Source organism: Aplidium turbinatum, chromosome 1, assembly GCF_918807975.1.
Source record: "Aplidium turbinatum chromosome 1, kaAplTurb1.1, whole genome shotgun sequence".
Taxonomy (NCBI): domain Eukaryota; kingdom Metazoa; phylum Chordata; class Ascidiacea; order Aplousobranchia; family Polyclinidae; genus Aplidium; species Aplidium turbinatum.
The window spans coordinates 201,721-214,008 of NC_137472.1; the positions used below are offsets into that span (position 1 = coordinate 201,721).

Genomic DNA, 12,288 nt, shown 5'->3' on the forward strand with positions numbered 1-12,288 from the left:
ATAACATAACATGGTGCCCTTCTTTGTATACCGCATTACCATTATTGCTATATTTTATCTTAAAACTTGAAATAAAATTGGCCTTTTAGTAAACAAAAGTGCCCTTTTTTCGTAATCTTGCCCCCCCCAGTTACAAATCGTTCCGGCGCCCCTGACCATCCATATCCGTTTTCATTTTAATTTTTTGTAGGAGATGATTTAAGTCTACAAATTTTGTTTTCCAAACTGCACTTTCTTGAAAGTCTATCATTTCCATTTCCAAGTTGTAAAGATGAAGCCTCGAAGTTTGATAATTCAAGATTTTCAAATTGAATTGCATGCGGGAAAAGAATGAACTGCACTGTGGTATCTAGCTTTCGGAACTGGGTAAACCTTTCTGACATTACATTTTTGGCCTCTTTCGTCAGTAAAACATACTTGTTGAGTGCAATTTGCTTTTTTTCATAAGTTAAATTGGTGCTAGTAAAGTGCTTCAACAACTGAGAAAAATAGTTCAGCTGACCTTGTTCAAGGTCTACAGAAGAACTAGCGAGTTTCTTCTCAAATGCTTTAATGTGCCCAATCATGGATAATACAATATTTTCACAGCCTTGTAATTTAGTATTTAACTTATTGTAATGCATTGTGAAATCAGCGAAATCATTCAACCACGTACTTTCGCTTAACTCTGGATATTTTTGATTTTTTTCAGCTAAAAAAAGTTGTACTTCTTCCAACAATTCAACAAAGCGCTGTAAAACATTACCACAACTTAACCACCTTACACTGTTGTACATGAGTAAGCCATTAAATTTACTGTCACACGCGTTCAATAAATTTGCAAACTGGCGTTTATTAAGAGCATGAGATGCAATATAGTTGACTATGTTTGTTACCACACTTACAACTTTTTGTGTGTCAGACTGCTATACGGCAATTCGGTACGGTAGCCTACTAGATTAAAATAGGGTGGGGCTTTATTACAAATATTTAGTGAAACATTTATTCTTTGCTGAAACATTTGTTTAAATTTCATTATTTAATAAAAAGACAAGTGGGTCATTGAAAATCTGTGATGGGTCACTTCGTGACCCACGGGTCAGTGGTTCGCCATCCCTGGCCAATGCTATAGTTGATTATCAGACAGCAAAAGCGCTCATTTGTACATTGATTCAACATCTGCAGACGATGAACCGTCTGCAGACGACAGACGAAGAACTGTTGTTGTCTGGAAAGCTAACAACACAAAAAGCATCTGATTGTTTCTACTGATTGGGAAAAGGTGATTTTTCTGGTGTCAGCACTACCTGACTAGTCACTGTAGAACAGCTAGCTAATACCGGTGTAGACTCCATACTAGCCATCGACTTTTCCAAAACTTGAGTTTCTCGACAGGTCAGTGTAGCAAGAATTGACAGCGATAAACACGTGTTTCGCTTATGAGGCTGGACTCACCAGCATCGCACCACTAATTCATTTCACATAGTTCTCAACCGCTGCTATTGTCGGTCAATTGATTGCTTGCTTGATTGCTTGTAATTAACAAATTTTTGCTCATTGGTTTTTATATCATCAAATTAGCCTTCCAATTTTGTGAAAAGTCAAGAAACATCAAGTCCGTAGCGTTACTGTGCTTCTAGTAATCAAGATAAGGGAGCGGGTAGATCTGGCCCCCCTTTGAGGAGCAAACTGTTGAAACTTGGAGTTATGACCAAAAAAATTGAAGCAATACCAAAAAACTAAGAGTAACATTGTTTTCAATAGTGGCTGCGGATAGCTATAAAGTTTAAAACGAAAAGGTTAATAAGAAGAGACTTGATAACCGGTTGAAAAAATGTGGTCAAAAGAGCCTTTCCTGTAGGTGGGAAATGTGTCAGTGCTTCTAGTGTTAGTGCTTCTAGTGTAAGAAGTGTAATGTTACGACTGAAAATGCTTTTACAAGACAAATTGTAATAGGTCTTCATGCTCACTATCACCTGTACAATTTCGCCTATAATACAAATCTAAACAGTACAGTCGCATCTGCTTCGGAGAATACAACAAAATAACAAAACATGCTTTTGAAAGTTTAAAAAGCCATGTTTTGTGATTGTTGCGTCGTATCATGTCCATGAGAATATATCAAACTCCTGATAGTATTTGCACAACGTTGTTGTTTGTTGGAACTGCAGTGAAAAAGGTTGAATGAAGTTTTGTCATTGTATACTCTATATGAAGTTAATGCAATTGAAACATCAAACAAAAGTGTAATGACAAGAATCAACTATCCGACCTCAGAGAATGTACAAATTTCTGACTGTTAAAATTTCAATCCTTTTGTGAAATCATGGCAAACATAGGTCTGGGTGCAATTGAAACTTTACAAACACTTTAAAATGCTCACAAAGTCATAATAATTTTGCAATAACACCAAATTTTTAGAATTTTTTTATGTATAAATTATAAATAATTTAGTATTGGTAACAAAAATAAAGAGGAATAACTTCGTGGTGCTATGTTTTCAATGAAAATTCTTGCTTTTAATCTAGAGGGATGCTTGAATCCAAGACCATCGAGTGACGCGTTTCCCGATGCCACGAAGAACGAGTACGCCGTGGGAGAAAGAATCAACTATCTTTGCAGATTTGGTGAGAATTTCTTTGTTATTGACATCATTTGTGCAACATATAAACGAATAAGACTTTTGTATAAAAGTGCAATCAGAAGGGTAATGGAAATTCCACCCCTGTACAATAAATTCCTTGCCCCCTCTTCTTGCCCTTCCTGCAAAAATGCAGCTAATGAGATGTTAATCAGGGAATATTGTTTTCGACTACAATTTCGTATCTCCTAGTGCAGTACAGTAGCTCGCCTAAAAAATGCATTCGTTTTCCTTGATCCAGCTAAATACCATATGTCACAATTGATCCACTCAGCTTCGTCGTTCGTATGAAGCAGAAAGTTTGTGGTCAGCCGAAAGGAAGGACTTGCAGCCAACTTTTCGTCAGATCGTCAAGCGTGCGGAAGCCTGTTATTTCATTGGGAGGGGAATAGATGGGCCACCCAAAGATGATGTGGCTGGTTGTTTTTTCCATCGCACTGCACTGACATGCTACAGAGCACCTTATACCCCAGCGTGTCAAGCAAGCATTGAAGCGGCCAACTCCCGTTCTTAATCGGATAAGTGTCACCCACTCTGGTCTTTAAAGCTCGGAACCAAGGGGGGGTGAGGAGGTAGGAGAGATATCAAATAAAACGAGGCGAGACTTTATTTTTGGTGGTGCTCAATTTCACAAACCAGGCATCTGACGTGCTGAAATCAGCGAGCTGGAGTTAGTAGCATGCCTTACAAAAGGGCGCCGTGATGGTAAACGTTGTATGATTGGGACATTGAGAGTGGATACGCGATCGTGTAGTATGTGGTTCAGATCAGCACAGACTTTATTTACTAATGAAGACACCAGCGCTTCTCTGCGTACATTAGTGGGTAGGATACCTGACAGCACTGGTATGTGTTGCTGTGGAGTACTGGTATTGCGTACATTCAGGAGAAGAACACAAAGGAGAGATGTTGGTCTAAAGCTCTTGCTGCCATCGCCAGGCTTTTTTGGTTTGAGAATAGCCATCACTGAAGCTTTACGCCATATTTTAGGGAATTTCAATTGATGAAAGCAAGCTATATAGAACTTAGCTAGCCATTCTAATACTCTGGTAGGGCAATGCTCGAGAAACTCAGGGGGCATCAAAAACAATTAAAGAGAAAACAAAACGTAGAAAAAAACAATTAAATTATCTGTGGCTGGCTACCATTGCCCTAGCTGAATGCTGCAGCATTAAACTTCCTAATAAGGAGACCTGATTACTAGAAAACAAAGATCTCAAACATCCGACAAATTGCAGGACTCTAGTAACTAGAGGCAGAGCACAGCACCACAGTCAAAGCATAAAAGACGCCATTTATGTAGACATCATCTATCCTATAGTGCAGGGGTCACCAACCTTTTTTGCATGCGGGCCACTTTGACACTAAGAAGAGCTGTGGCGGGCCGCACTAATAAAATTTTAGGTAGGTTGACTCTTATGCTAGAAAAGAACGCACTTCGTACCCAGTATCCAACGTTACATGTTGTTTATAGTTATGTTGGAATACCGTAGCAGCAAAAGTAATCGAACAACGCTAATGCTAGGCAGGCCCGGATTTAGGGGGGAGGCAGAGGGGGCAGGTGCCCCGGGCCCCCCGACTTTTGAAGGGCCCTCCTACGTGGAAAAAATGTGATTTTGTGTTAATTTTTTTCTTTCAGCCTTTGAAGTTTCTGCAAAATGCTGTGCAGCGCTGGATTAATGCTATTGTAGACGTAAAGGTGGTTTTTCGCGCCGTGGGCGCAAAAATTTTTTTGCACGGGGGGCCCCCGATCTAAAAGTGCCCCGGGCCCCCCATCAGCCTAATCCGGCCCTGCTGCTAGGCCAAGCTCCCTTAACAACACTTTTGACCTTTTTAACAATGCCTAATAAACGAAGCTACTTGTTTTGCGCACTTATAGCGAAGCGAGCGGTTTCATCAGAATATTCATCGTCAAGCAAGAGTGGTGTTGTCACTTCGCTTCACAAAAGATATCTTGCAATTAACAATTTCAGTAAACAAGAAAATGTTTGACACATCGCAATACAGGCAACAATAGTGACCTGCAAACATATCAGCGAAAAATAGGCTCTAATAACAGAGAAAAAGAAACCAGGCACCATGAAACAAACGCTTGTGGAAATCATCGAAAAATCGTAATTCTATCGTAATTCATGAACAGTCTTCCCTCTAAAAAAGCAATGAGTTGGTTTTTCATCTTTTTTGTGAGAGTCTATAAAACCGTCGTTCTTTTATTATAGACAACTGTCACTTGCGGTGCTTATCAGCATGGCAAGAATTTGTTGATTAACAACATTTTGCATTACTTGCTTCGGTAGTACATATACTAAATTGGAACGATACAGAGAAGATTAGCATGGCCCCTGCGCAAGGATGACATGCAAAATCGTGAAGCATTCCATATTTCTTAAAAAAAAAAACATTTTGCAGTACTAAGCTAAATATTTTCATACTGCAATCAGAAAAAGTTTTTAAATTTATATATAATATTTTGCCAATTTATTATAAATTGAGTTGGCACACCGATCTATTTTGCCACCAAAAAACTTGCATAAAGAGAACACTGCTCGTGAAACACAACAGTGAAACGCACACTAGTGTTTACATGACATTTGCAAACTTAAAATAAGCAACCCTATATGCTCACAGACAATTTCGAAATTCGAAAACAGACGTTTTAATCAACCACTGGGACAGTGTGGCTGGACAGTGGACATCGCATTGGAATAACTTTAAGCAACCCCCACCTAGAACTGCAATCTGATTGGTCGGTCGGTGGAACCGTATGCAAAGCGAAAATATACTTCCCGGAAAGTATTTTTTGCCTTCGTGCTCTTTAACTCCTCAAGAAAAGTATTTTTGGTTATACTTGTACGCTGATACCGTCCGCGAGCCGCAGCGATACAGCATGACGGGCCGCCAGTTGGTGACCCCTGCTATACTGGATAAGATTAGCGCAGAATTGCAAAGAAAGTTTGCTGGCGCAAATTGCAACACAATGCGTGTATTTGGTGTTGGAATTCCAAGAAAGCTATTTTAGATGTATTTCACTAAAATTCCCATGATCTCTTACGTGAACTCCATCATGGTCACCTGGAGATGCGGCCTGATTTGTCACATTTTGCAGATTTTGATTACAGCTACTGCTAGTGCTTGACTGACATTTTTTTAGATGTTTTTACGTTTTGCGGTTTCTTAATGACAAAAAACTTTTTTGTTGCTTTAGGGAAGCAGTAGCAAATGAGAAAAAGTAAGTTGAAAAACGCAAAATCAAACTGTTATTGAAAATTAACAGTCTGACTGAAATCTACAAATCTACAAACCATGCAACTGCTTTATTTTAGTCTGTTTGTACTGTAGTGAACCAAAGAAAGCTACAAGGGTTTGTACCACAGTTTTTCTCACAACTGTTGTTAAAATTTGTTCGATTTTCGACGTTTTCAGCAAAATGCATCAACTTTTTCTCTACACGTTTCGCGACTGATGTTGCTATATTTTTCATATGAACACGAAATGATGTGCTATGTTCATTCAACACCCAAGACAGCCGCTGTATCTGGTAAAGGTCTGATCAGATAAAGTGGCTGTCTGGGATGTTCGTTCTTTAGAAACGGTCATTTGTGCCACGCTTTCTTCAACTATTAGCAAACCAGAATCAGCAAGTGCAACCTATATCACCAGTCCAAGCCTTCCAAGCAGAAACTTAATGTTCTATAGTCAATTTATGTTCAACGCTAATATCAAATTTAAAAAAAAATTATATCGCCACGTTTATGATGACTCTGCTGGAAAAAGCCTTGCCACTTCTTTCCCCCATTAAAATGCATCTGGGTACGCCCCTGTCGTTGTACGACTGGACCACAAAGCTTATTGATTTAAGGATTTTACATTAAGCTAGTGGTAGTTTCCTATCAATTTTGCTGCGATAAAAATTGTGCTCGAACAAGAATTTATAATTTTTATTGATTCGTCAACTAAATGAGAGACCGCATGTTTCACCAAAGAAAATAACGATTGGCAATTATCTTTCCGCAAATATGTTTTCAGTAACATTAAAACTTTAAACTATAATTTTTTTCAGTACCCAAAAATTTCTTCTAATGGTTGTTGTATATGACCATTGCCATAACTTTGGTCTTTGAATTTTGCATATTTATTTAACCCTAATGTTATCCAAGATAAGTTTCTTGTCAAATAGGCCTATACATGCTAATCTAACTACTTGAATACCGCAGATCTTTTAGGCTTGCCTTTATCAATCCAATCTCCAAGTCTAAGAAGTTATAATTTTTAATTTCAACAGGTTTCGACTTGTCTGGGGACTCATCGGTTGAGTGTCTCTCTGGGGGAGTCTGGTCCCAACTACGCTCCGTTTGTGTCAGAAAGGACTGTGGCGACCCAGGGAATCCCCGCAATGGGTACAAAACTGGGGAGTTAAGCCAGCAGGACTTTCAATTCGGAGGTCGAGTGTTCTTTGCTTGCAATACTGGTAGGTATACAGACAATGCGTTAATACATTTCTTGTGTAGAAAATAAAGTTATAAGGTTGGATGTTTCCAAAAATCGTTTGCAAGTTCTGTTCCCAAAGCCAAACAACATAAACCAATTCCACAAAAACTTTTTAAAAGTTTTTAAAAAGCTATGTTCAATAACACTTCATTGCTATCAAAAGAGTCATAACGTACACAACTAAACATGATAGAAAGACAAAGACGTTGTCTGAAACTGAACAAGGAAGCAATATTTATCAAATGCTGTTTTTCTATTGTTTTCAAACAAATAAATCGAATGAATCGAACGTGAATTTTCATTCGGGTCGCTATCGAACCATTTAGACGTTTACCGGTTAAATTACGAAAGTACCGTATGAAGTTTAAACATGTGAATACCGTACTGGCGAAAATGCAAACAGCAGCCTATTGGTGTTGCTACCCTAACCAACTACCGCATGAGGTTGTATGGGGCTTGGCGTAACGGCTTAAATGTGTGGCTCGTACAAAAAACTTATCATACTCAAGTCTCAAGGCTCATCCCTTATGACAAGCTTTTAACCCGCTCAATTACCATTGATGAAGTGATGGCCATTTTCTGGAGATACTTGAAACAGCTAAGTCCAGTGGTTTTCAACCTTCTTCTTTTGTGGCCCACTTTCACCAAGCAAAAATTGTTGTGGCCCACTATTTCTTTAATGCAAACGTAATTTCCCTTATCACTTAGTGTGCAGTATATAGTAGCAACTGAACTACACAGCACAGGCGCTTTGTAGGTAGCCTACAGTGGTTCGACACATTTATTCCTTCTTTGAAAATCTCAAGAATTATCAATTCCTTCAACAATAAATTAAAAATAAAATATCAATTAAAAATAAAATACCAAGGATCGGTAAAAGTTCAGATAGGCTCCCGCTTTCAGTTATCATCATCATCATTAAGTTCCTTCCTCTCGTCGAGGGCTGGAAGCAATGCGGCGCCAAGTTTCTCTGTTGTGAGATTTACTGCAGTTTTGTAATTAAGTCCTGACCAGTCTTCAATATCATTAGTCCAAATTCTTGGTGGTCTGCCTCTATTTCGTTTGCCGTTCATTTTTCCTTCTAGTAGTTGTCTTTGCATGGAATTATTGCGAATCATGTGGCCAAAATATTTCAATTTTCTTGATTTAATTGTTTGTAGAATTTCCATGTTGGTTTGGGACCATTCATGTAGATCAGAGGTGTGCAACATACGGCCCGCGGGGCAGAGCACGGCCCGCGGTACCCATTTACGTGGCCCGCACATTCTTCATCAAGTAGCCCATTATTTTTAAATGCTTTTCACTGTTAGATCGGAAGATGTTGTTATTTGTAACATCATCATTAGCGTTATTGACTTTTAGCATTATTACATCATTAGCATTATTGTTGCGTCATTAGTAAGCGTTGTAGAAAACCGCCTTGTTCTTCTGGCAATGATTTAGCAAGGGAACGTTCAAATATTACGTAACGCCTTCGAGGGAAAGGGAGGGGTTTATGCAAAGCGTTACGTTAGCGTCACATAGGGGGGGAGGGGGTTCAAGCAAAACGTTACGTAACGCTTTCGAGTACGGAATGGTAGTTTTTTGTGCTGAATTCGTAGTGAAAAAGCGTTACATGGGGGAGGGGGGGGATTGAAAAAAGCGTTACGTTGGCGTTACATGGAGGAGGGGGAGTCAAAAATTCGGAAAAAAAGCGTTACGTAATATTTGTACGTTGCCTAACATAAATCTTACTTTATGGGTGCAGTGTGGTGAATATATTAATATTTATTCTACAAAAAGCTTAGCATAGTAAAAATGTCTACAAGTAAGAAAAGGAAGGTTGATTATGAAAGGCGGAAGTTCAACAATGCGTGGTGAATAAATTACTTCGTTGTTCAACACAATCTAGATGTTGTTTGCCTGATTTTTCAAAACACTATAGCAGTAGCCTAATGAAAGAGTACAATATCAAGCGACACTACTGTGTAAAACACTCTGCTAATTATTATAGCATGATAGCATTGCATTATGAGAGCAGTTTTTTTCAAAAATGAAGCTGTTCAAGACAAAATGCAGGAATCAGCTTACAGATGAGCACTTGTCAAGTCAACTTCGAGTTGCCACTTCCTCCGTCAAAGCTGACATTGGCAAGATCTCTGGACAGAGAAGATATCAGACATCTCATTAATCACTCACTCAATGTGTAACGATTGTGTGTACTTTTCAATTAAATAAATTTTTCATATAAATTCATGTGTTATTCAATAGACTGGCCCTCAGCTTCATTATAATTGTACGTTGTGGCCCACTGAGATAAACAGTTGCACGCCCCTGATGTAGATTGTAGATGTTGTTACATAAGTTATAAATAGTTATGTTTCAGTCCTTCACAATTCAGAGCTCTTATCATTTCCGTTGTTATTAGATCTTTACCAGAAGCATTATGGTTTTTCAATTCATTCATGGCTTCATCAAATTTAGATTCCAGTATTGATTCACCTTCTTCATTATTAATAGCAGAAATATTTCCTCTCTCATCTCCATACAGGTCGCTAATATACTCTTCCCATCTTCGCGTCCCCAGATCTAGGTAAAAATTATTTTTTCGTCTTTATTCTTGATGCAATTGTTTTATCTTGCTTTTAACTTTCCATTACCAGTCATTTCTTTAACTTTTTGATGCATATCTCGTGACTTGTGCGTAGCTTCTAATTGTTCTATAGTTTCACACTGTTCATCCCACCACTTTTGTTTTGCTGTTTGGCACTTATGATTTATTTCTTTATGTAGCTTAAAATACTGGATGCTATTGTCTTTATTTCTTGTTCTTTCTATCACTAAGTCTAGAATCTCTTGATTCATCCAAGGTTGCTTAAAGGCTTTTTTCTTTTGTTTTAAAACTTTTTTGCATGCATCATTCAAGTTCTTCTGTATTTCATGCCATTGGTTTTCAATCATGTTCTCAGTGTCACCTTCTTGTGGTCCAGATTCGTTGTTCAATAGGGCAAATTTGTTGTTCACCAAAAGATTGTACTGTCGTTTCGTTTCTTCAAGTGTGAGTTGATTTATATCTAACTTTTCTAAAATAGGGTTTCGTTTCGCTTTATTTCAGTTTTGCACCTTTACAACAACCGGATTATTATAAGAGTTTATGTCAGCTCCTGGATACGTTTTGGCTTGTTTTATTGAGTTCTTGAATAGTTGATTTATCACAATGAAATCAATTTGGTTACGATATTCATATCCAGGACTATGCCATGTTTATATTCGTCTGGGTGGTTGTTGAAATAAAGTGTTTGCTATCACCAGCTGATCGAGTTTGCAAAATTCCAATAGTCGTCTTCCTCGTTGGTTCATTTCTCCAAAACCATAGTGTCCTGTTACTAGAAATTCATATTGGTTTCCAACTTTCGAATTCCAGTCTCCCATTAGAAACGTAATTTCATTCCTTTGGTAGGCTATATGATAATTATTGTCATAGAATTTTTCTATTTCTTCAGCTGTATGATCTTGTGTTGGTGCATATGCCTGTATAACATTTATGTTGAAAGGGGTTCATTGCAGTTTCATCATTATAATTCTGTTGGACATAGGCCAATATCCGATCATTGCAGATGACACGCATTTCTTCATTAGAATTCCTACTCCATGCATGTGTTTACATCCGCCTGAATAAACCATCACAAAACCATCATCTGTTATTTTACCATCATCTTTACAGCGTGTTTCACTAATTCCCATGATTTCAATACGTATCGCTTTCATCTCCTCTTTATTGTCATAACGCCCTATAACATGCAGCGTTCGTACATTCCATGTTGCTAGTTTGAGCATTTTTCCTCCAATTTTCAGACATCTTCTGTCAGGCTCATGCTGTCCAGTGTCCATAGGGCTTTGGGCATGTGTCGTCATCATAGTTGTCCATACTGGTAGATGGATATGATTCTTCCCTGTAGCAATTGAAAGATGTCTCTGCAGGGGTCACGGATCGATCCTTATATCTCACTTCATTGCTATTGACGTTCATTGTAAACTACGGATAAAAATACTCGATGAGGCTCAAATCACTTTCGAGGTGACTGGCCGTTACTCACTTTGTCAAGAGTACGCCCTAGCGAGCCACATCGCTTTGCTGTTACGCCCTTAGATCCATTGACCTGATTAATGAGTTCATTTGCCTCTTTATCCGATCCAGTCTTCATGCACTTCATTGGATTGACTTCCCAATAAAACATGCCAAACGCAAATGCTGGCCTGCTGGCCATAGAACTGCTGGCCTGGTCGTTTTCTTGTAGCAAAGTACAAGTTTGCAGGCATGCCGTTTGCAGTCCACACGGGATACTTTTCAAATTTATAGTTATACAATTTATTAGGGTTCGACGAAAGCTCGTTACACTTTGTAGGGTTAAGCAAGTTAGTATTGTTTGAACCACTGGTCTCAGGTGTCACAAAAAGTGTTTGTTTTTTTGTTATTGTTTGTTTAAGTTGCAGAGAAATATGCTTCAGAGTGATTACCTCTTGTCATTATGCATTTATCGATGTTCGATGTTTAGGTTACGAGCTCCAAGGACAGCGGTTCGTGTCATGTGGAACAAGTGGAAGATGGAACAGGGACATTCCGACATGTGAAAGTGAGTACGCTGCTGCCATGACAGGTGCTGCCATTACCATTTCTGCAATAAACCAGAAAGTTTGGTTGCTCTTTTTCTTGCTTATGAGGCAGTAATTTAGACAACATCTCCCAATTGCTGCAACGTGCACTTTCACAGCGTTCGGGTTTATGAGATCCACGTATTCTGTAGTTCATTCAAAACACTGCACAAAGATTCGCTGATTATGACTTACAATTTGTTATTCAAAAGTGAGAAAAACTAACTGGAAAAGGTGATCAGGTACTATGACACTTCCTCAAATGGGCGATCAACCTAACACAGAAAGCAATCATTTAGAAAATAAATAAATAGTTTTTTTTACAAGTCTAAACCTTAAACCATTTGACCAGGTTAACACTCACAATAGCATTTCAAATAAAAATTTAATATAATTTATGTTGTGGAACCGGTTTTCTTCCATTAGGAGTCGTCAGCACAACTGAATCGAAACAAAAACATTACAGAAGCAGGGAAATATAAGCACAACTATTCCAAATTTTTTTTTTACATATTAAATAAATAAATAAAAGTCACTGAATGTTCAAA

The 12,288-nt window shown here is 38.3% G+C and overlaps 1 protein-coding gene and 1 non-coding gene across 2 annotated transcripts in view; both read left to right on the forward strand.

Annotated features, from left to right (window-relative positions):
* The first annotated feature begins 4,902 nt into the window (after positions 1-4,902).
* Positions 4,903-5,007, forward strand: LOC145785101 (U6 spliceosomal RNA). Its single transcript, XR_014291123.1, has one exon. It is a non-coding gene; the product is annotated as a U6 spliceosomal RNA (small nuclear RNA).
* A 6,316-nt stretch (positions 5,008-11,323) lies between these two features.
* Positions 11,324-12,288, forward strand: part of LOC145778495 (sushi, von Willebrand factor type A, EGF and pentraxin domain-containing protein 1-like) — a 178,906-nt gene continuing 177,941 nt past the window's right edge. Inside the window, exons 1-2 of the mRNA XM_082589985.1 lie at positions 11,324-11,381; positions 11,644-11,745. Coding sequence (XP_082446111.1) covers positions 11,324-11,381; positions 11,644-11,745 — 160 coding nt within the window. The remainder of the gene's footprint in view (positions 11,382-11,643; positions 11,746-12,288) is intronic.